Source organism: Gracilinanus agilis, chromosome 3 (genome assembly GCF_016433145.1).
Source record: "Gracilinanus agilis isolate LMUSP501 chromosome 3, AgileGrace, whole genome shotgun sequence".
NCBI lineage: Eukaryota > Metazoa > Chordata > Mammalia > Didelphimorphia > Didelphidae > Gracilinanus > Gracilinanus agilis.
Window position 1 is genome coordinate 556,803,447 of NC_058132.1, and position 25,755 is coordinate 556,829,201.

The 25,755-nt window shown below is 38.5% G+C and overlaps 1 protein-coding gene across 1 annotated transcript; it reads left to right on the forward strand.

The window, feature by feature from the left end:
- The first annotated feature begins 2,780 nt into the window (after positions 1 to 2,780).
- LOC123239961 (glutamine amidotransferase-like class 1 domain-containing protein 3A, mitochondrial) lies at positions 2,781 to 11,957 on the forward strand. Its single transcript, XM_044667292.1, has 4 exons — positions 2,781 to 2,916; positions 4,875 to 5,046; positions 8,226 to 8,430; positions 11,657 to 11,957. The coding sequence occupies exons 1-4, from the start codon at positions 2,806 to 2,808 to the stop codon at positions 11,847 to 11,849; spliced, it is 681 nt and encodes a 226-aa protein (XP_044523227.1). The 5' UTR covers positions 2,781 to 2,805; the 3' UTR covers positions 11,850 to 11,957.
- Positions 11,958 to 25,755: the final 13,798 nt, after the last annotated feature.

The window sequence follows — 25,755 nt, forward strand, 5'->3', positions numbered from 1 at the left end:
CATTAGTATGAGGAACTTAGAACATTCCTACTACAAGTACAGGTCAACGTCTACTCCATCTTGGCAATTTATAGTGCTTACAGTTACCTCCTACTGAGAGGTTAAGCCATTTGCCCCAAATCATAGAATCAGAACCTGAACCCAGATCTTTCTGGTTTCAAGTTCAGCTCTTTACTACACTATGCCCTACATATAATAGGTGCTTAATAAATTTCTGTTGAATTGAATCAGAGCTCAGAGAGGTCAAGACAAAATTTAAAAGTTACACAGCTGGTAACTACAGAGCTGGGGCTTGAATTCAGGACTTAAAACTCTAAATATAGTGATCGATTTTCTTTTCTTCTGAATGATCATGACACTAGACAGAACCAAAACCCAAAAATAAAACCATAAATACACTGATATGAAAGATGACTCCAAAAATTCTTTCTCTGCAGGTGGAGAGCATTTCAGGATTGTCCCAGACAATTGCATTGTGTTGCATTGCCTTGTAGAGCCAAGTTTTCATAGCTAATGATCATACAATATTGTTGTTATTGTGTACAATGTTCTCCCAGTTCCGACTATTTTGCTTTGCATTGATCACTATAGATCTTTCCAGTTTTTTCTGAAATCATTTTGGTACCATATATCTTTTTTTATTTTTTCATTTTATTGATTATGAAAAATTTTCCATGGTTACATGATTCATATTCTTTCTCTCCCCTCTACCCTTCCCCCTCCCATAACCAATGCATAATTCCATAATTTACATGTGACATTGGTCAAGACCTATTTCCATATTATTGATATTTGTACTAGGTTGATCGTTTAGAGTCTGCATCCCCAAACATATGCCCATCGACTCATGTGGTTAAGCAGTTGTTTTTCTTCTGTGTTTCTGCTCCAACAGTTCTTTCCCTGGATGTGGATAGTGTTCTTTCTCATAAGTCCCTCAGAAATGTTTTGGACCACTGCATTGCTGCTAGTAATCCATTACAATCAATTGTGCCACAGTGTATCTATCTCTGTGTATAATGTTCTCCTGGATCTACTCCTTTCACTCTGCATCAGTTCCTGGAGGTCTTTCCAGTTCACATGGAATTCCTTCAGTTCATTATTCCTTTGAGCACAATAGTATCCATCACCAACAGATACCACAATTTGTTTAGCCATCCACCAAAATCAAAGGGCATCCCTTCGTTTTCCAATTTTTTGCCACCGCAAAGAATGTGGCTATAAATATTTTTGTTGGTACCATATATCTTGACCAAGATGGAATATATTTTCTTTCCACTCTAGTCCATCGTCCACCCAGCTATCAAAATAATATTCCTAAAGTGCACATTTGATCATGTCACCACCACCAGTTCATTCTATAAACTCTAAGGGCTCCCAGTTGCCTCTAGGATAAAATGTTAAATCCTATTTAGTTTCAAAGCCTGCCCCTCCCCCCACTTTCAAGTCTTCTCACACCTTATATCCCCTCCTCCTCAAAAAAACAAACACAAAATCTATGTGATCCAATGACCCTGACCTTCTTGTTCTTCATTGAACAAGATACTTCATCTTCCAACTGATGGGGTAGTAATAGGAACAGAGGGACCCTCATAACTCTGAAATCTTGCATTTCTCACTAGTTAGCACCAGTTTAACATAAATTGCAGTATTAGCTAAGCCTAAATCGTAAGCATTAGTCATTAGTACTGGTTCAGCAATATCCTAGATTGGACTATTAGCTTTGGGTCTAATCTGTTTTTATTAATTACTCATATTGTTCTTTAATTACCTTAGTTCTGAACTGTTAGGGCTGTACTGTTTCCCCTCTACATATTCCCCTTCTAAAAGGGTAGCAAGACCTCTCCCACATTGGCAAACGATGACAAGGTGGACAATGGGGGGGAATGTGGGACATGCATACTAAGGACTCTGGCATTCCAGAAGAATTCCTCAAAGTTGCCTACATGCTCTTTATTCCCTACTATATACGAGTCAAATCCCAAATTACACCTCCACCTGAATTTGGTGGCGACCATTTTCCAGGGTTTTGGGGAAAGGTAGAGACTTCCCTGAATTAGAAGAGGACTAGCACCCAGACCCTAATAAACAGGCAAACCCTGATCCACACCAGGGGTTGCTAATCCACAGATGGGGTTGTGATTCCACAGACTCCCCACCTGGGGCTGCTACTCCTTTACTTATTGGGCTATTTCATGAGCCCAGAGTTATGAAGCTGCTATTCCACCAGCTTTATCAGCTGTAAGGCTATCTGATTAGTTCCCGGGCTATTCAAGCAACTATTAGGCTACTATACCACAATAAACCTCTTCAAATAAAATTCTTTTTTTTCTGGATCGAACGGAATTTGAGCCTCCCATTTTTGGGATGACCCTGCTACAAACTTTGGTGTGTTCTAGTCTTCTTACACCTCTCCCCCTCCCCCCAAATCCTCTGTGATTCAAAGGCCCTGCCTTGCTCTTCCTCCAACTAGACACCTCATCTTCCAAATGTATAATCACAGTGCCTGAGCACATAGGACATTTACTAATTGCTTCTTGCCTTGACCCACTTACCTCTATTCCCCCACCCCCGCCCCCATCTCCACACAATTTCTTAAAAATTTTTTTTTTTTTTTTAAATGGGGACCAGAGCCATCCCAAGTAATTTTTGGACGACTTCGTCGCCTTTCCCTTAGTGGCCTCCAGGGGCCGCGGGCCGGTCCTGGGGAAAAAGGCTGCCCTTTCCGACCGCGAGGTGACGCTGCCGAGCACCGCCGGACAGTCACTGCCTGGCCCCTGCCGCCGAGGTGACTGCTTCGCTGGCATCATGGCCCCGCGGAAGGTAGCCCTGGTCCTGGCCGGCTGCGGCGTGTTCGATGGAAGCGAACTGCACGAAGCCTCGGCCGTCATGGTTCATCTCAGCCGCAGCGGGGCGGAGGTCAGGGTCGGGCCGGGCTCCGAGGAGGGAAGAGGGAAGAGAGGGGACAGACCGAACGCGTGGTCTGGGTCGCTTTGACCTAGAGAGCGCACACCACCCGGCAGCTGCTGCTGCAGTGGGTTTTGAGTCTAGGGCCCGGGCGAGAAAGGGAAGAACTAATCCTGGCCGACTCACTAATGTCGGCCCCGGCTGCAATTAGAAAAGGCAGGACGTATTTACCAGGCCTAACTTCCTTCCCTTCTCTTTTTATTTTTTTATTTTTTTTGCCTGCGATAGCTTTTTAAAAATTGCAATCAACATGGCTCTGCTCTCTTGTCTGTGCTCCAGCCGAATCGCCAGCCAAAAGAATGCGATGCAAATGGAGACTTCCCCCAAGAGACATAATCCAAGCAAAGCTAGGGCAAAAAAGCGGCTGCACTCCCAAGTGACCACTTTAAGGAACTCCCTCCTATCTTCCCCTCCTATCTTCGTGTCTCCCCGCCCCGCCCCTACATTCTCCCAAACCCGCCACCTCTTTTAAGATGGTTGTTTGGCTTTGTCCAAGATTACCTTGTTTCTATTTTAATTATGCACTTGTTTCTGGCTTTGAAACTTTGTTTTTGCTTCTTGAGACTGTCGATTTCTAACTTGTTATACTGTTTGTGACCAGATGGGTATAATACAACTAGGCTCAATTAAAAAAAAAAAATCTAGCCGTCATAGCCTTTTAAAAAAGAATTGAAAGAGACCTTAGAGATAATTTAGGCTTAATACTCATTTTAAATGGGAGGAAGACAAAGCCCCAACAGGTAAATGACATCCCAGATTGTAAAGCTAGTTAGTGGAATAACCAAAATTAGAACGTAGGGTCCCTAGCTATACTTTAGCAAAGCATACTTAAACTAAATGTAGAAAATTTTTGGAACTCAACAGAATAGATCCTAATAATGATGAAATAAAGCTTTTAAAGGGCAAAGATATGTGTGCAGAATCCTTGTCAAGTAACCCATCCATTCTAGAAGTCCCTGAGTTGTTGCTTTTGGGTTTTGTTTTGGTGTTGTAAATTTTCCCTGTACATTTTTAAATTTTTGTGCCAGAAAGTGTGTGTGTATGTTCTGTGGGAGGTGATGCATACACATACATGTTAGAATTTTACTTATGTATATACCAAAGATAGGGAAGAATTTGTTTTTATTAGTAAAAATATAAAAAAGAGATGATTTGTTTAAACGTAATACTTAGTAGTCAATTTAACTACAGTTTCATATTTTAGTAACAGATTACTTAACATATGTAGTCTCTACAATTTACATGCTAGGAATTAGTAAACTAAAATTTGATGGGAATTGTGGAATTTATAAATTAATAAAGTGAATATTGATTTTTTTTACTTGCTCTTTTGAGTTTTTTTTTTTTGTTTTTTTTTTTTTTTTTTTTTTTTATCCATTTAGACTCCTCCTTTGGAACAAAATACAGGGAGTACCCCATGACCTTATAAACTCAAGGAGCAACTCTATGCTTTTGGTGCATTTAAAGAGCATGGCTAAGAATTCCATATGTTTTTTAGGCTCTTTGTAATTATATCCATAAAATCATTCTCATATTGAAGACAGAATGAAATACCAAAATTCCAAATTAGAATCATCTTCAGTAATAATAGCAGTATGAAGAATACCACTAACATTTTGTTTTGTGCTGTCACTTCCATCTTCCAAATATGTCTATTATTTTAAAACTTACTCAATTTTCAGTTTCTTGCTTGATTTTCCTGGATAAAGAGAGTTTGTTTGTTGAGTGTCTTCCCCAAGAGACACTCTGGATTCTCAGTGTGTCTGGCTATGCCATATATTGGGCTCTGAAGACCCATATTGCTATATCGTGGCTTTCTGACTTTGAGTCCTATTGTCAACTCTGTAAGATTAAAAAAGAAAATACAGTGATGCAACATTACCATTTATTTTTCATTTCTGTTTTTGAAGGTAAAAATATTTGCTCCTAATATGGAACAGATGCATGTAGTTAATCACTTGTCAGGCAACCCAGCAGAAGAGAAGAGAAATGTTTTAGTGGAAAGTGCCAGGATTGCACGAGGTAATATTCAAGATTTGGCAGACCTGAAGGTCAGTGAGTTTGATGCTGTTATTTTTCCTGGTAAGTTGGCCTACAATTGCTTATTCTATTTGTTTTAATATATATTGTTTAGAGGGAAAAACACACCTACTAGGAAATATGGTGTATTGGAAAGAGTACTGATTTAGGAGTGAGGAAATAGGAATTTACAAGTTGGCTTAAGTATTAGTATGCTGGCTAAGTTAATGAATAGGCTTGTGTCCTCATTAATTAAATGAGGTTTGGATTTATGGGTCTTAAGGTCATACAGTTTTAGGATTAAAAGTTTGATGGCACTTTTAAGGTCATCTAATGCAACTTTCTAATTTTACAAGTGAGAAAACTAAGAACTGGAGGAACTTTAAGGTGTCTTCCAGCTTTAGCTCTGTGATTCTATGATCCTACACTTCAAGAATGAAAGGCTTGCTGAAGGTCACTTAGGTAATTAACAGAAGAGCTGGGAGCCCATCTTGGACTCTCTGACCTTAAACCCAGCGCGCTTTCTCTTCCATCATGGGCCTTTCACTTCCAGGGCCAAAAACTGTGAAGCTACTTCACAAAGTAAAATATTCAGCTTATATTGGTAGTAATTACTTGATACTGTTTAAAAAGAATAGTCTTTTGTGAAAAAGAATGCATCTACTCTAGGGAAAGAATTGTTGGAATAGGAATGCAGATGAAAACATAGGATTTTTCACTTGTTTATTTGGGTATATGTTTTGGGGTTTTAGTTTTATAAGATTATTCACTTACAAAATTGAGCAATATGGAAATACGTTTTGCATTATGAATTGCTTGTCAGCCCTGGGATGGGGGAGGGAAAAAAGGAGGGAGACAATTTGAATCATATAACTTTGGAAAACTTATGTGGAAATTGGTTATTACATGCAATTGGTAATAAAATTTAAAAAGTATAGTCTTAATGAAATTGACTTGGTCTACCTTAAACTGTTTTACTTTGCTTTGAATTATTGCAATAGCCTGTTTATTGGTCTCCCTGCTGTTAGTCTCCTCTGCTTCCAGACCTTGCTCCATGCAGCTGTCAAGAGTGTTACTTCTAACCATGTCCTTCAGTTTTCAGTGACTTCCCTGTTGCCTCAAGGATGACATACAGCTTTTTCTACTTGGATTTTAAGACTCTTCACAATTTGGCTTAAGGCTTATTTGCCATTACTTTTCTTCATACAGTCTACCTTCTAGCCAAATTTGCTATTTCCTAAACTTTGCATTTTCTCCTACCTCTGACAGAGGCAGTATCACATGCTTCTTCTTCCTCTTATAATCCTTAACATCCTTTAAAGACTCACTATGAGAAAGAAGCTTTTCCTAATTTCTGTAGTTACTAATGTTCTCTTTTGCCTGAAATTTTGATAGATTATCTGCTAACTGATGTGGAAGTTCTTTGCTATTTTTTGTTTTGTTTTTGTATCCCCAGTGCCTTGCACATAATGGACTCTTAATAAATGCTTGTTAGATTATAGTGCTTTGAATACTGAAAACCAGTCATTTATATATTTGATTTCATTCCCACTTGTAATATGGCATCCTTTTTTAATTATGAAAAGTAGTTATTTTGGGAATTTTGGAACATTCTTTTGAAGCACTGGTATATTCTAATGTATTCCAAAGCCATAATCTGGGATTACAGTTATAGGCACTATCAATATAGTTATTCTTTAGATTGCAGTTGATTTGGCAGAATTATATACAAGATAACTGGCAAAGTAGGTCATTCTTATCCCATTGTAGCAACCAGGATTATTCCATTATAACTTTGCTACAATGATTGCATTTGAGGATTGATGCTGCATTTGGTATTTAATATTTTTAGGTATTTTGATCGTAGAGAACCACTTTTCAAGTGATCCCAATTACTTAAATAGACTAAACTGTTTTACTGTTAAGAGAAGTTATATCTTTGATAAATTTGATTTATTGAGGCACTCTTTGATCTGCTATTTTTACTTTGTGCCTTTGGAAACTCTCTTTACTTTTATGGAGGCACTCTGGAGTTCTTAGAGGTCTTATCACCAAAGTGAAAATTCTCACACACCCTATTAAGCTGAAAACAAATCAGTAATGGATTGGGGATTGAGACCTTGAGACCTGCCCAGCTATGTTCCCAGAGGCACTTTACCAGAAATTTGACCACTAGACGATGAACGTATTTGGCTCCAGCAACTTGTGAAAACTGACCTCCAAGATACACTGTAGTCATGTTATAAAAGAACAAAGTAAAAAAAACAAAGTAAAAAAGAGTATGCTTCCATGCGCCTTCAAACTCCATCAGTTTTTTCCTCCGCAGGTGGATAGAATTTTTCATCACGAATCCTGCAGAATTGTCTTGAATCTGTTCTGCTGAGAACAGCTAAGTCATTCACAGTTGGTCATGAGACAAAGTTGCTGTTGTTGTGTACAGTGTTTTCTTGGTTCTGCTCACTTTATTTTGCATTGGTTTCTGCAAGCCTTTTCGGGTTTTTCTGAAAACTCATCCTCATCATATTATATACTTTAAAGGAAAAGCAATCTATTTCTAATAGACAGCAGCAGGGTTATGTACAGTCCTCTTCCCACCCCCCACCCCCTTTTACTGTGTACATGGAAATGCCCATGTTATTTGTTGTTCAGTTCCAAATAAAAATGAATATATTTTTACAAAAAAAGAATTTAACTCTTCATATTTAGAAAAGGTTTCTTGCTTCCTATTTTGAAATTGTATTACTGGTAAAGGATAAAATAATTAGGTTGCTTTTATCAGCTTTTGTTGTCTGCTTTATATACCAGCAGTCTGACCTGTAATGCCAGATTTTTTTTCTTGTGCCTAGATTGGCTTTTAGTTGTTATGGAAGCTTGATTATGCAGTTAATAACCTCGTTTTCTTTTTTGAATTATAACTGAGTCAGTTCCTTTTGGACAGAATGACAATCTGCTCCTTTGTGTTTATATATGTCAACTGGTTACTATGTTAGTATCTTTTTATACTTGTTTTCCCTTTATCCACGTATTCAGAAGATATTAACAAATACCAGGTTGCTCTGCAACCTTTTTTTTTCTAGATTTTTTTTTAACCAAAGTTAATTCTGTTATATCAATTTAAATTTTCTACAGCTAATGTGACAAACTGACTTCTCAATTCCACATGCTTAGTACTGCAAAATATTCCCTAGTTGCTTGTTCTTAATTGCTTTAAATGATCCTGGTACTTCTCATTATACCCAAAGGTGGATTTGGTGTAGCCAAGAACCTCTGCTCCTGGGCTGTGGATGGAAAGGATTGCACTGTCAATAATATTGTCAAGGCTACTCTGCAGGCCTTCCATAGTGCTAAGAAGCCTATTGGGTTGTGCTGTATATCTCCTGTGCTGGCAGCCAAAGTCTTCCCTGGTTGTGAAGTCACAGTCGGCCATGATAAAAATGTGGATGGAAGGTAAGAAAAACGAACAAAAGTTTACTTGTGGGTGAGCTGACCATGTTTTGTCCTTTCTTATTTCTCTTTCTCCAGTGAGTATAAAGGGGACCTTTTTGTTATAATGCCAAAGTGTTTTCCATAACAGCACTGCCTCAGGTGGCTGTGAAAATGTGGAATGAGATGCAATTCATGTACCTCTTCCTACAGGAGGCCTTCCTTACTTTCCTGAGTTGTTAGTGTCTTCAACTTCTGGAAATTACTTTTCCTGTACTTGTCTATATTACATGTGGTAGCAACCCATGCGAATGTAAGCTTCTCGAGGGCAGGAACTATTTTGCTTTTGTCATTGTACCTCTGCTGCTTAGTGTAATGTCTCATGTAGTCAGGTATCTCAGACTCAACATATTGAAAACACAACTTGTCTTTTTCTATTTAGTCCATCCCTCCTATTAACTTCTCCCTGTCTGCCTGAGGTACCACCATTCTTCAAGGCACTTTGAGTCATCATTGATTATTCTCTCTTATACACCACATTAAATTGGTTGTCAAGTTGGAGCCATTTTCTCTTTACAGTACCTTTCATATTTCCACTCCTATTGACTCATACAGCCTGCCCCTAGGTTCAGGCCCTCATCATCTTTTCCTTGGACTCTTGCATTAGCCCCCCTAATTCATCTTCCTGGGTCTAGCCTTTTCCTTGTCTAATCCATCTTCCATACAGCTGCCAAATTAATATTCCTTAATATGGAAATAGGTATCAAGTGATAACACATATATAACCCAGTGGAATTGCTTGTCAGCTCCAGGAATGGGGAGGGACAAGGGGAGGGAGAGAAAATGAATCATGTAAGCATGGAAGAATTTGACCAGGTGCCTCCCATGCTCGAGAAGTTTCCCTGGCTTCTTGTTACCTCTACCATAAAATACAGACCTTTCAGCTTGGCATTTAAAGCCCTTCAAATCTGGCTGCCTGTCTTTTCGGAGTGCTTACACATTCATCCTCCCTCATATACTCTATGCTTCAGCCACACTGGTGTACTTAATATTCAGCACTTGTGCAATCCCATCTCCTACCTCTCTGCTTTTGCATAGGCTGTCCCATGTCCCTGGACTGCCCTCTCTTCTCACTGCTCCCTCTTGGAACCACTAGCTTCTCTCAAGACTCAGTTTAAGTGTTGGATGCTAGAAAAAACCCTTGACTGATTTTTCCAGTTTTTAGTTTCTCCAAAAAATTACTTTGTAGTTATATTGTATCTAGGTTGACTTTACTTAGTAGTGTTTTCTTTGTGTCCTACCAGTAGGACCCAAACTTCTTGAGGGCAAGGGTAAAAGACATGCTCTGTCTTTTACCCGTAGGTAGCACAGTGCCTGGGACAGAGAAGACACTAATAAATGCTTATTCCGTTGAATTAAATTGTTTTGAAGTGGCAAGGTTAATAGCCTTGAATGATATCAGAGATATATTGTTCCTGGTGTAGTATAGAGAGAGGGGGTCATATAGTTTTTTCTAGCTTTGGCTGAGTTCTGAAAGCACTTAGGGGTTTGGAATCTTGAGGGAGAGAGTCAGTTGGTTTGGGTCTCCTGTGGAGGGAGGTTGTCTGACCAGCTGAGCTGCCTCCTTACCTATCTGTAGACTTTAAATTTAGCCTGGCTTTGAAATATTTATTTAAGAAATTGTTATTTTGGATAAACCCTTTATATCTTCCTTCCCAATATTATTTCCTACCTTCTTTCCCTTCCCTTATGTGTCTGTGGAGTTAATAAGGAGAGTAATTAGAGAGGAGTTCAAATTCGTGAAGGGTTAACTATAATTGACAATATTAGATATAAAGAAACTAGTCAGTCATCATTTATTCCCTTTAGATATCAAGAGCACTTTGTAAGCTTGAGTTAAAGGCAGGTCCTTACTCAGACTCCATCTCTGCCTCCCTCCCCCCACCTGAGGTTCCTGAGTCAACTGTTAGGGCTTCCTCGATCCACTTTCCTGACACATCAACCTTTAAAGATAATAAACCCTTTTGTGTTTTAACAGACCTATTAGTATAATTTGTCAGTTAGTTATTAAGAGAGGGAAGAAGAGGGAAAGAACTAACATACTCTGGGCTTGAAGGGAAGCCGGGGTATCCATCTTGGAGGAAGGTGTAACTTCAAAACAAGTCCCTTCCTGTGAAATTAACTAAAGCCTGATTGTTAATTTCAGTTTAGTCTATTTCCCTCAGCCTGTGTTTAAGTCTGAGTCCTGGTCTATAAGCCCTGCTGTCTTTGCCTGTTAGATTAATTCTCCCTTTCCCTGAAGATCTTATTCCTTCAGTGTTATACTCCTGACTTCAGCCCTATTATATCCTGAATCTCCTTATTCCAGCCTAACTGTAATCTAGATTTACCATCTTAACAAATCCCTGATAACCTCCTTTCAAAATTCCCTTGTACCACACACCTTTCCTCAAATTATCCCCATTACAGGGTCTCCCTCCCTCCCCTCTCCCCTCCTCAGTGACGATGTACTACAAGAGAAATGTTTTCATTCTGTTTGGTTATATTGTGTTGTCAAGTTACGTGAACGAAATAACACTTTCCATAATGATTTGCTATTGGATTTCACATAGTTAACTTACTGTCATCTTAGTTGATGCTTAGTTTTCAGCATCAAATTGAAACATTTTATCTTTTCAATGGAGGAATGAGTGTTGTCTTCAGAGAGGTTCCAGCTGGCTTTGATCTTTTTTGTTTCTGTTTTTGTTTGCCCAACTTCTGCCTTAGAATTCCAAGTTAAAAGAGTGGTAAAGGCTAGGCAATGGGGCTTAATTGACTTGCCTGAGTCACACAGCTAGGAAGTATCTGAGGTTAAATTTAAACCCAGGGCCTCCCATCAGCGGGCCTGGCTTTTTATATACTGTGCTGACAAGCTGCCCCTGGCTTTGCTCTTTTTTTTTTTTTTTTTTTTTAAAAACCCTTAACTTCTGTGTATTGGCTCCTAGGTGGAAGAGTGGTAAGGGTGGGCAATGGGGGTCAAGTGACTTGCCCAGGGTCACACAGCTGGGAAGTGTCTGAGGCCAGATTTGAACCTAGGACCTCCCGTCTTAGGCCTGACTCTCAATCCACTGAGCTACCGAGCTGCCCTCTGGCTTTGTTGTTAAATGCTGCAGCTCATGAATGGATACGAGTGGGATCCAACCAGACCTTCCCCACTGCCATGCAAATTGTGTGCTTTCTCTCTCCATCACATCTCTCTTTCTTTCCGTAGGTTTCCTGATGCTGAAACAGCCACTGCTATACAAGAACTTGGATGCAAGCATGTTTGTAAGGATGTGGGTGAATCCCACGTGGATTCTACCAACAAAATCGTTACTACTTGTGCTTTCATGTGCAAGGCTCCTCTGCATGAGATTTTTGATGGAATTGGAACAATGGTGGGCGAAGTCTTAAAGCTGGCTTGATTTGCTATTCTGACTCTTGTTCAGCATCAATTTAGTGTAAGAGCAATGGTTTTAATAGGACACTTGGATGCCCTGGATCACTCCAATAAAAGATTCGATTGTAGCCAAGTGGATTCTGCATCACGTTTATTAAAACAGCTTAAACATTATTTTTACCCAAATATTATTAAGCAACGCTTATTACTTCATTGAGAAATGCAGTGTAAAAGACAAGCAAATTATCATTCTTAGTCTGTTTGGTGTATTTTGACAAAAAGAAGGCACCATATTAATTCTACCTTTCAAGCAGATGGAGAGCAGAATGTTCCAAAGCCTTTTCCCTGAACTGCCAGGTTGGCTCTTTCATAGGTGCCAATTGTTACTGGGGTAGGTGGCTTTGGCTTTGGAAAATGTGTTGTATAATTTTTAAAAAATTCTTAACTTCTGTCTTAGAATCAATACAAAGTATCAGTTCCAAGGCTAGGCAATGGGGGTTAAGTGACTTGCCCAGGGTCATATAGATAGGCAGTGTCTGAGGCCATATTTGAACTTAGAACCTCCTGTCTCCAGGCCTGGTTCTCTATCTACTGAGCCACTTAGCTACTCATGGGGATAGGATTGGACTTGAAAATGACAAAGAGAACATTTGGTAATTGATTTTTCTGTTCTGCATTTGAAATAACTTATTAGCTGTTTAAAATAACATTTTTCTGCCAGTTTTCTGCATTTGTGCCCAAGGTACTAAGCATCTCTTTCCTACTTTTCCAGAGGTAATACAGATCTTCAGGGACATTATCATTACAAAGCCTTTGCTTTCTGTAACTGAATATACTCATTGGGCTTTATTGTCCTAAGATATTTAAAGGTTACTTTATAATAAATAGTACATGAATAGCACTTTCAGGTTTGTAAAGTATTTAGGTTACCTCCTTAGATCTACTCAGTCAGTTCTTGTTTATTACTAACAGGAACATTCATTTGGGCAGGGAGGAATATAATTTCAGCAGCATACATATGAATAGATCAGAATTTTCCAATTGCATCCATTCAGCATTTATTAAGCACCTACTCTGTGCTGGATACTGAAGACTCAAAGACCCAATTAAACAGTCTCTGTCTTTTAGAAACTTACATTCCATCGGGAAACATAAACAGAAGTGAATGGAAGATCATGTGAGATTGAAGAGAGGTATCAGAAGATACGTGGAAGAATTTCAAGGAAGATAGTATTATTAATGATTAGGTTCTTGTGCAAAGTAGATACTCTATTTGTTCAATTATTTTACATTGACTTTAAAAATATTTTTTTAACCCTTACCTTCCACCTTAGAATCAATACTATGTATTGGTTCTAAGGCAGAAGAGTGGTAAATGCTAGGCAATGAGGGTTAAATGACTTGCTCAGGGTCACACTGCTAGGAAGTGTCTGAGGCCAGAATTGAAAAAAATAATTTTTCTTGCTTAAAAATTTTACTTAAAAAATATCAAGCATTTATTTGTTTTCTCCTTTTCTCCTCACAAATTAATATAAAATATTTGCACCATATAAGCATAATCAAGAAAAATAAATTTCCACATTGGCCACATCAAAAATGAGTATCTTATTGTTTATATTTGTCTGACACCTCTCTGTCAAGAGATGAGCAGCATTCTTAAATAGTTTTTCCATATAGATTGCTATAAAAATGAAATACATTTTAAAAAGTGCTTTGTAGCCTCACATTTCCATTAAAAATGTCTTAAGTAATAGCAAGAGTCAATAATCCTTATTAAAACTATTAAAGCTATTAGTTTCCCTTATTATAGGCATATAACAGTCATGGTAAGATCCTGTTCCTTAGTTCCACAAAGGCACAATGTTAGGTGAAATTGAGATTCAAGGGGATATAGTCAGTCAACTAGCATTGATTAGGAATCTACTAAGTACCATGTACTGTGCTAAGTTCATAAAGATACAAAGAAAAGTAAAAAACTCATTCTTTGCCCTCAAGAAGCTCACATTTTAAGGGGGAGACAGCACGTATATAGCTGTTTATATGAGATATATACAGACTAGAAGGAAACTGATCTCTGGGAGGACCAGAGAAGGCCTCCTCTAGATGGCAGGACTTGAGCTGAGTCTTAATGAAAGCAAAGGAAGCTAAGAGGCAGTAGGTAGGAAGGAGAGTATGCCAGGCATCGGCAATAGCCAGTACAAAGGTAGCTGAATCTTGAAAGGTAGGAAGAGGGGTAGGTTATGGAAGACTTAAAATGTCCAAGTAGAGAACTTTATAATTGATCCCTGAGGCTATAGGGGGCCTTGGAGTTTATAGAATAGTAGGGTAATATAGAAGTAGGGTAATATAGAAGATGTGTGCTTCAGGAAAATCATTTTGTCAACTGAATGAAAGATAGATTGGAGTCAAAGGAGACTTGAGGCAATCAACCAGAGAACTATTGTAGTAGCATTTAAAAGATGTGAAAGTTGAAAGGACAAAATCTGACACCATATTGGTTGGTTAGTGTATATATCATTGAAGAATTGGGGATGACACTAACATCTGTAATGAGTGGGTCAAAGGGCCTTAAGCTAGTAATAACACTAGAAGGAGGAAGGTGCTAATTTTAAAAGGATGGTAAGAGCTCTACCCAGGCTGAGCTTAAAACTGATTATAAATGTATTAAGGATCCAAACCAGGTTAACAGTGTCAAGTACAACTCTCAGTGCTAGACACCAGGCTCCTTTAAGATGTCAGATTTCCAGCCCCTTTCCTGCTGAGGAAGTAGCCTCCTATTGGTGTATCGTAGGTTGACAGGAAGTGAATATTGGACTTCCTGTCTTTCAGCAATGGAGTTTATACCTGCTGAAAGTGATCAGAACCTTTCCTGTTGGCTGTCCCTGCTTGGCCTTAGATGGTAGCAATAACCACAAAGTTCTCAGGTTAAGGCTATGGGGTTTATTGATAACAGGAGTATAGGGAATAAGGTAGTGGAAAGAGGGTTAGGAAGTACTGAGAACTAAGGGTGAAGGATTTATCTGACTCAAGTTGCTAATAGGTCTTGTCTGGATGCTCTTCTGCTGACCCAGGGCATCTAGCCCTGGGTCAGATTGATGTGGTCTCTGGATAATAAATAAAGTTGATCTTTGACTAAAGGTTTTCCAGTAGTGCTGATAGTATTGATAAATTGTTCTGCAGAATTGGTTTAACCCTATTCTGGGCCTAACAAGTAACCACATTACTGCTCCCACCACCCAGGGCCTCAGGGGTATGAGGTAACAAGAGGTGAGGGGAGAAGTCAGGAAAGTACAGAACCCAGCCCTGGGTCTCCAGGGCTTTATATACCCTTGGCCCAACTGGCAGTTGGTACTTGCCCTGTGGCTCATGCCACAGTCAACATTCCATCCAGGGCAACTGACAGGTTGCCCTAAGCAAACATGGCAATGTTAATGATCCTATATTACACATCTTAGGTGTTGGTAAATGGGAAGATGAAGGTTTTTCAACAATAAGTGCAGTTGGGAAGAGGTGAGAGTCTGAGGGCAAAGATAATGAGTTTGGGCAACCAGTCTGAGATATTCAAAAGGCAATTGGTGCTATAGAAAACTGTATTTTAGAAGTAAGACCATGACTAGGTACATAAATCTTGCAATCATCTACACAGAGATAATAATTGATTTCTTGGAGCTGATGAAGTCACCAAGTGAGATAAAACCTAGGTATGAGTTTTCACTAAGATACTAAATGTGCTCTTGAGCTTCAAGTTACTCACTTCTAAAATGGTAATAATAATATACTGACTACTTTACTGAGTCATGAGAAAAGAGCTTTGTAAACTTTAAGACACTGTACACCCCAATACCAGAATAGATCTGTGATCTAATTGATTTGGGTACTTCTTCCAAAGATGCATATTTCAACTCTGTCTTGACTCCTTGGCCTATGTGACCTTCAACCATGTTTTTCCATTTGTTTCTGGTGGCTGTCTGCCTTTTCTCTTGACATCCTGAAAATGCCAATGGACCAACTGCATAAAGATGTCTGTTCATTGGTTATCCTTCACTTTTGCCATAAGAATGCCTTCTCTTTTTAAAAAATTACATATTTCTTTGATGATATCCTTCATAATATTTCATCTGTATAATTCCATGTTTTTAATGTGTTACATCCTGTTCACTCCCATCATGTGCCCTTCTTCTGTCTACTGGATAATCCTCAACTACCGTTCTTCAGAGATTCCTGTGCTTCAACACTCCCAATCATAAAATGATCAATGATAATGATATTATAAAGAACAATAATATAAATAGGAGATAAGTTCATCAGAGGTAAATATTTCTCTGTTGCCTATGAATATAAAAGTGGTAGCTTGGTATGGGAGAATCAATAGTATTTCTGGAGTCAACCCTAGGTTCAAACCCTACCTCTGTCACTTACTATCTATATGACCTATGGGAGCAAGTCACAACCTCCATGAACTTCAGTTTCCTCATTTATAAAATGAAGGAATTGATCTAGATGGCTATTCCAGCTCTTCAAATTCCATATCTATGATCCTTCCTATACTCAGGTCTTTGCTAACCTTAAAAAAATTACTTCAACCCTTTTATCCTTCCAACATATCCTAATTTCTCTTAGTGATTTCTTAATCATTAAATCTGGTGACTGTTCTCAGTTCTCATTTGTCTTGATCTCTTTGTAGCATTTGACATCATTGATCATCTATTCCTCCTGTACATCCTTTCCTCCTTGGGTTTCCCTGATATCACTCATACCCGACACCTCTTCAGGCTCCTTTATTGCGATATTGTTCATTAACTATGTCTATCCCTCAAGAATTGGTCCTGGATGCTCTTCTTTTTCTATACCCTCACTCTTGGTGATGTCTTCAACTCCCTTGAATTCAATTATAATCTTGAGGCAGGACTCTAGACCTATGTATCCATTCAGAGTCTTTCCTTTGTGCTAACACTCCCTGTTGGACATTTCAAACTGTATGACATACTGGGGATTTAAAATTCTGCCTCCATCTCCACTCCCTAAATGTGCTCTTTCCCTATTTCTGGAGAGTACACCCTCATCTTTCAAGTTACCCTAGTTCACTTCCTTTTCCCTCATACTTCCTGTCTAATAATTTACAAGGTGTTCTGGGAGAAAGAGAGAGCAAGATTGTATGTGTATGTGCTCGCATGTGTGCGATTAGGAACCACTACATTTTGCAAAAACTTGATGGACTAACTAAAGAAATCCCCCAACCACCTGATGGCCCAATGTTAGAAAGTCCCCAAATCCTATGTAAAGGCATGATAAACTAGATTATCTCATCTGCTGTTGTAACAATATCTTGTGTTTGGATAAGAGGGCCCACAGTTTGGTCTAAAAAAGATTTATTTCTCAATTGTAAAAGTACTTGATCTATTCCTCTTTGTCCTCGGCCCTTGAGTAGAAAATGCTTTCTTATTTTGATAATAAATCTGCCAGTTGCTTTCTCATTACTCTTCTTTTCTCCCTTGATCTCTTTCTTTTCTATGCCTCTCTCTCCTGTGAAATGCTTTACTTACTCAACTTTATTTGCTCAACTTCGCAACTGAGTGGCTGCAGAATACTCTCGATTGGTTGTATAGTGTAAATGGGCTTTCAAGGTTTTATTTTATTTATTTATTTTTTAAACCCTTACCTTCCATCTTAGAATCAATACTTCCTATTGGTTCCACGGCAGAAGAGTAGTAAGGGCTAGGTGATGGGGGTTAAGTGACTTGCCCAGGGTTATACAACTAAATATCTGAGGTCACATTTGAACTCAGGACCTCCTATTTCTGCACCTGATTCTCAAAACACTGAGCCACCTTTATTCTCCCTTGAAAGATTTTAAAGAACAGATTTGTACACTAGAAACCCGAAGAAACCATCAGCAAGACATTAATTTTCCTTAGCACCTAATAAATCTTTTGACTTTCAGTTTGACCCATAGTCATTGGACCCCCGAATGATGGATATGCTTCTCCAAAAATTTCAAGAGAATTCTACATTCTCTACTCTACCTCTTAAATTATTCTCATGTTCATCCCCTTCTCAACTAATGTGGCCACCCACTATCCCATTTCAGGCCTTTATCACTTTTTTGCCTAGCCCTAGACAATTGCAGCAACCTTCTATTTGAACTCTAGCCTTCTACTCTCTGTTTTCTGATTTATCTTAATTGCTACTGCAATTACTCTTTCTAAATTACAAGAATGACCATGTTTGTCTCCTGTTCAAGGAAGCTTTAGTGGCCTTCTCTTCCCCCTACTCCTCATCAGTACATTTAGAGCTCTTCACAGTCTGACTATACCATCTACCTTTTCAGTCTTATTTACCATCACTCCCTTTCCATTCATTCTTTGTCTCACCTGAACTGTCCTACTTGCTCTTTTCTGAAGTTCATGCTTCATTTCCTGCCTTTGTGCTGTCCTCTGATCTCTGGAATGAATTTCCTTTTTATCTCTCCTCTTTGATTCCTTAGATATTTTTTTTTAATTTTTTTTAAACCCTTGTACTTCAGTGTATTGTCTCACAGGTGGAAGATTGGTAAGGGTGGGCAATGGGGGTCAAGTGACTTGCCCAGGGTCACACAGCTGGGAAGTGGTTGAGGCCTAGGACCTCCTGTCTCTAGGCCTGACTCTCACTCCACTGAGCTACCCAGCTGCCCCCTACTTTAGATATTTTTAAGACTCAATTCATGTACCACCTTCTATTTGGAGGCCTTTCCTGGTTTCCCTAGTTATTAGTCCCTTCTCCACCCTAGAATTATCATGCATATGTTAGATGCCTTCTGCAGAATATAAATTCCTGCCAAGCAGGGTCATTTTTTTCAATGTCTTTGTTAAAACAGTTGCCAGAGCCCACTATTATGTTATGCACATAGAAGGTATTTATTAAATTCTGCCTTAGATTAGATGGTAAAACAAAAGAAAATAAATTAAAATATGTTGATTCAGCAACTTGAGAAGTTATTGAAGCCATAGCTGAGGATAAGGAAAGGTTTCTAGTGCCAGCTGTCCCTAAAGTTTGTCAGTTCAGCTTAGCTAAAGAGTAGGACTGGAGGAGGATCACAAACAGTTGCTCAGACAGAGAGGAACCTTTTGTTTGAGTTGAGGGGGTTGTGGTGAGTCACTGAGGAGCATCAGGCTTCAAGCTCAGTGGTGCTTAGGAATTCTAGAGCTATAGGCCCCAAGATTTGCATAGGACATAAGTAAAAGAAACAATTTCACCATGAAGGCTGAGCAAGCCAGTGGAATCTTTTTTAAGTAGATGAGTCAGAAAAGAAAAGATGGTATGGGACTTTGGGAACATCTTAGTAACTTGTGTCTATAGCATTTCTCTATTTTCTCAGTGGAGCAACCCTGGTAGAAAAAAGGAAATGAGATCATTCTGGCATAACCCACTGTAATCATTGTTTTCTCTTTTAGAATGTCACTAAGTATCCGTTTAATAATATATTTTACAGTTATGTCAGGAAAGCTGAGTTGCCTATGTTATGTAAGTGCTAATCTCAACCTTTTTTTTTTAAGTGGGACATTTGCCTTTCTCTAATTCTATAGCATCTCTCCTGCTCACCATGATATTTAAAATTTTTAATTCATTAATTTATAATATTTCCCCATGGGTTACATGATTCATGTTCTTTCCCTTCCCTCCTCCCTCTCCACTTCTGCAGCCAATGAGCAATTTCTCTGGCTTTTACATGTATCCTTGTTCAAAACCCATTTCCATATTATTAATATTTGCATTAGAGTGATCATTAAGAGTCTACATCCCCAGTCATATCCCCATCGAGTCATGTATAATCTTTTTTTTTTTTTTTAAACCCTTACCTTCCGTCTTGGAGTCAATACTGTGTATTGGCTCCAAGGCAGAAGAGTGGTAAGGGTAGGCAATGGGGGTCAAGTGACTTGCCCAGGGTCACACAGCTAGGAAGTGTCTGAGGCCAGATTTGAACCTAGGACCTCCCGTCTCTAGGCTTGACTCTCAATCCACTGAGCTACCCAGCTGCCCCCCATGTATAATCTTTTTTTAAAATTTAATATTTATTGTCATACAAAACACACTTCCATATTGGTCATTGTTGTAAGAGAGCACTCATACATAACCCAAACCCCAAAATAAAACCATAAATACACTGATGTGAAAGATGATTCCAACAGTTCTTTCTCTGGAGGTAGATAGCATTCCCCATCATAATTTTTTCAGTATTGTTCCAGGTCATTGGATTGCGGAGAGTAGCCAAGATTTTGCAGCTGATCATTGTACAATATTGCTGTCACTGTGTACAATGTCCTCCCGATTCTGCTTATTTCACTTTGCAGCAGTTCATGGAGGTCTTTCTAGTTCTTATAGAAATCAAGCAGTTCATCATTCCTTAAAGCACAATAGTATTCTATCACTATCATATACCACAATTTGTTCGTCTATTCCCCAATTGAAGGACATCCCCTCATTTTCCAATTTTTTGCCACCACAAAAAGCAGAGCTATAAATATTTTTGTAAAAACAGAACCTTTCCCATTAAAAAAAAAACTCTTTGGGATGCAAACCCAGTAGTGGTATTGCTGGATCAAAGGACATGCATTCTTTTAAAGCCCTTTGGGTATAATTCCAAATTGCCTTCCAGAATAGTTCGATCAATTCACAACTCCACCAGCAATGCATTAGTGCCAATCTTTTTCTTGTAAATTATATCTTTTTCATCAATGAAAATTTTTTTTCGCTTGTGCTACAAAAACAAACTATATTCTCTATAAGGCAAAATAATAGCCACCAATCCAGTGTATTGTATGCTACAGAGACATAGTTCATAAAAGTAAGAATCAAATGATGAAGCAGATCTTACTGTTGCCTTCTTTTAAGAAAGCTGCCTCAAGTAGCTTTCATTAACCACCACCCTAATCAATCAGTAGCCATCAATACTGAGGCAAGGCCCTCTACCAGCAAAAAGATCACAACTCACTGAAGGCTCTTTGATGGCTAGCTTTTTTTCTAGCAAAAAAGTGTTTTTTTTTGTTACATTGTTTTTTTTTTTGACATTATACTATTGCACACTCAATAGACTACAGTGTAGGATAAACATAACTTTTATATGCATTGAGAAACCCTAAAATTAGTGTGACTCGCTTTATTGCTGTGGTCTGGAACTGAACCTGTAATATCTCTTGTGTTATTTAAAAGTACTGGGGTTCTATTTGGAAGGATTGAGCATCAATATATGTAGTGTTTGACAAACTTCCTATGGACATGAGGGGGACCTTGGAACTGTATTTCCCGTGGTCCAACAAGTTTCCTGTTTTAGATGACGTCTTCAAGGTGAGGGATGGCTTTAAATATTGGGAAGTGGTTTTTGAACTTCCTCTTTAGTTACCTGGGCACGAAGATACGAAAGGTAAAATGGCTGAGGCGATGTTGGAATAGGTTTCTTACAGGCATGTGGTCGATTTATCTCTATCAGCATGGCTTTTATTAAAATACTATTCTCCCTTTTAATCTCGGCCTTCATCATTTTTAATAATAACACTCTGAGATATGCCTGTATTCACCCTGCCCCAGGCAGATGTCTTAAGAGCTACCTATAGGGTCTCAAGATGGATCCAAACAAGATTTATATATAATCTTCAGTTCAGAGTCTCCTTAACTCTTAAATGCATCCACTGTTTCTTGAGTTCTCAGTATACGATTAGTATTTCTCACTCTGCCTTTATTGACATTCAGTTTGGGATAGATTGTGGCTGACTGCAGCTGCCCTAGTAAATCAAGTCTTTACAGTAGGAAATTGTGTATTGTCTATGTCCTTGGAGATCTGTGTGTTCAACAAGGAGTCTGATGTCATGGCACAAAGGAAATTGAAGGGTTGGGTAATTCTGCTTGTGTGTCATAAGGGAATTAAGAATTGTATCCTTGACAACACCTTCTGACCTCTTTCCTATTTTTATGCATCTCTGAAGTAGCAAGACCTTAACATCAAGTCTGTTTGACTTCATGGATGGGGCTGGGCACTCTGTCATGGTCCATAATGACCCATCCAAAAGGGAAAAACTCCAAATGATCTGTTAACTTATTTGTCAACTGTCAACACCAAATATGCCGGTCTGTCTTTTTAATATGCTTCAGATTTCAATCATAGTGTATTCTGATTTTATAAAATTGAAGGGTCTATGTCCTACTGCAAAGCTCAGAGAGGAAAGATTGTTGGATTGTTTGGTACAAAAAATCCACTGATACCTAGCTCAGACTGAACTTCATGACCCTCAGGACAATGGCCCATTTATCCCACACCATGAGAATCTCAGTCAGGTGTTTTAGTCAAGGATGTTTTCTATTCTCACAGACTTGCTTTTTAGGTCTTTTTAAGTCACAAATCATAATGAATCACACTTGATGGAATAGCTTACTCTCTACTTTATGTGCTATTCTTTGAACAAGAACATTCCATCTCCTGACTGTACCTTTTCACTAGCTGACACCCATGTCTAGTGTACTTTCCCTTGTCCCTTGCACCTTCTAATTTTCTTGGCTTTTTTCAAGATTCAACTCAAATCTCTCCTTCAAAAGACTGTTCCAGGTCTTCTCTATTGGTAGGGGTCTTCCCCTCTAAGAATGCTTACATTTACGCTATGCTTATCTTAGATATACTTAGTAATTTGCATATTGTCTCATATTAAAATGGAAAGTCTAGGTTTGTGATCCTGGACAAGTCACTTAACCCCCGTTGCCTAGCCCTTTCCACTCTTCTGCCTTAGAACCAATATGCAGTTATTGTTTCTAAGATAGACAGTAAGGGTTATTTTTTTAAAGGAAGTCTTTGAGAGCTATGTTTTTGTCTTTCTTTGTATCCAAATTGCTTAGTACAGTGCCTGACATACAATAAGAACTTAATTAATACTGTTACAAATAAAATTGATATAAAAGGGTATATTTAAAATTTGGGGGTCTTGATATTGAGATCCATTATGGATCTCAATATCAAGACCCCCAAATTTCCAGAATCACAATACTTGCGAAGTGTTGACTGACTGCTACCAGGGCTTCTATATCTCCAAGAATACAGTGGCTAGTATAAACAAACACAAACACCACTGAAATGCTCATGCACTTCTACATGTTATTCCAGTCCATACTCATAGTTGAAGGTATGGAACTCCTAAGTTGCTGGCAATGTTCCCCTTAAACTTGTGTTATTATTATTTTTGGCTATAGTTGAGGGCTGAGCATGGCTGTCACTGTTTTCATGTGGTTCTGTTTACCTGTGCTGCTAAATGTGCAAGACATATTGTGTTTGCAGAATAACTCTGGCAATTTTGTGTGGTGGGTGGAAGATGAAACCAAGCTTCAAAACATATTGATTTATTGAGTAATGCATACCAATTGCATAACAAATTGATTTCAAGTCCTCTTCAGTTTTGGCACTGGACCCAGAATACAGGGGGAGACAGATTTTGATGTATTAAAAACAATAAATCAAATAAGACCAATTAATTATAAGAAAACAATTAACCAGGGTATAAAAATAGGTAATCTGATTGCTAATTGGAGGAAACATCAGGGACTTTTCAAGTTGGGAGTGGGAGAACAAATGGGTACAATTCTCTGAAGTCAGAAAAAGAGATGTCTTACTCCCTTCATGTCTGTATTCAAAGGAATATGGAAAGAATGATTGTTTGACCAGTACCGGGCCAGTTTTTGGACAGGACATATTGGGCTGCTTGGGACGTATAACAGAAAATTCCTTTCAACAATTTTCAGATCTGACTGGGTGTCTGGTGAGCATAACCTAGTTCCTTAATTAAGGGTCTATAAGCAGCAAGTAGAAGTGGCCCAATTTCCAGCCACAAAGGTCTAGGTTCAGACAGTGTAATAAGGTTTTCTCCCAATTCCCACAACTGAAGAAAATTTTCTCATGAGACAGAAATTGGACTAGACCCATAACTGAACAGAAAGGGAACTGAGCTAGCTCCAGAATCGAGTCACAAGATTGAGATGGTGGGGTTCACTCAATTCCTGTTATTTTTTGCTGTTCTAATCCCTCCCATTCCCTCACTTGTTAGCTCAAAGTATTCTGGCTAATCAATTACAGTATATTTTATTGCCTCGCTTCCTTTCTTCTTTTTCTGGGTAGGAATGTGACTGTTTTCATTTCTTGTTTAGAATGAGTTTTGAGAAGTTGTAGATAGTTACAATTAATAGCACCTACTAAATATTTCAGGGGTTGGATCTGAGGTTTGGGTGATGGAGGCAATAGGAAGAAGACATAAATAACATGTAATATGATACAAAATTTCTGTTCTTGAAGAGCGTATAATCTGAGAAAAATGAAATATAAATCAAGTATAAATAAACATGCAAAGAGGATATTTAAATATTGATGGTGAAAATATGCTTAGAGTATCTGCAAAGGGTATTTTATAAAAACTTTTTTTTGGACAAAATCAGTCTAAAACTATGAGTACTCTTTTTTTTTAAATCCTTATCTTCTTTCTTAGAACAGATAATAAGAATCTGTTCCAAGGCAGAAGAGTGTTAAAGTTGGGGTTAAGTGACTTGCCCAGGGTCACACAGCTAGCATGTATCTGAGATGGGATTTGAACCCAAGACCTGCTGTCTCAAGGCCTAGCTCTCCATCCTTCAAGTCTTCTAGCGGCCCAATCACTACTCTTTAGAGCAGTGATGGGCAAACTTTTTAAAGAGGAGGCCAAAGGAAAGGAAATACTCATCTGTCAGTCTGTTTCTAAGGCAACTCTTTCGAACTTTCATTGTATTGTATCCTACTCATTGTATTCATCAGATTAGGAATAATGTTGTGAGGCCAGATAGAACATTTCAGGGGGCCGCATCTAGCCCACAGGCCATAGTTTGCCCATTACTGCTTTAGAGTAATCAAATGTCAAACCAGTAGAAGTAGAAGAGAACAAAAATTAAGCAGGTACAACTCTGTAACTGGCTACCTGGATCCTTTTATTATTATTCACCAAACAAATAGAAGTTTATTCATGAACTCATTAAAATATTTTAAAAATAACATAGAAATAAAGACCCTTATTTCAAACAAAGTTTTTAAAAAATAAGTTAATTTAGAAATATATTTATGTACTAGTACCTTGCACAAGCTCAATAGTAAAGTTGACTTTTTCTCCCTGGGATTTATGCCATCATAGCGTTCTGGGGAGGAGGAGCTTGGTACTGATTAAGAAATCTCTTGGTAGAGAAAGGTGTAGAACTCTTCCCAAGGGTTTATAAATAAATGAATGTGTTGAAATTTCCCCCTAGATATGGAGCTCTTGAAAGTCCATTGGTAACTGTTGAAGCAGCTAAATTTGCTGGCAAAGTACTCCTGGACTGCGTTATGTTTAGCCTTCCTCAGGTGTAAAATTAGGAATTTGACTTCAATGGGCTCTGAAGTCCCTTCGTTTATGATTTATGATCCTGGCATCTTATGAGTGTCTTGCAACTTTCTCCTGTTGTCTTGAGTAATGTGTTACCTTACAGGTTTTTCATGTTGCCTTAAGAATTATGTCTACTAACTTTGATAGAACAGGAACAATTTTCCATTTCCATATATGTCTAGTGAGACCTGTATCTGAATCGGGCTTTTCTTGCCTGATTTAATACTGTTTACTGAATTCGTTGGTTGATAGGAAACCCAAGTTTCAGGTGCTTGCTCTTTGAAAGCAATGGCCTAATCATGGCAACCAGGAGGTATAGTAGATAAGAGTGCTAGACCAGTCAAAAAGACCCAAGTTCAAATCCTGTCCCAGACACTGACAAGTTGTGTAACCCTTGGCAAAACCTCTTTGTGCCTCAATTTCCTCATTTGTGAAATTTGAGAGGGTTATACTTAATGGCCTCCAACAGCCTTTCAGCTGTTCTAAATCTATTATCCTATAAATCCTGAAAGTACTGAAACCCTTCGACCTTTGAAAGTC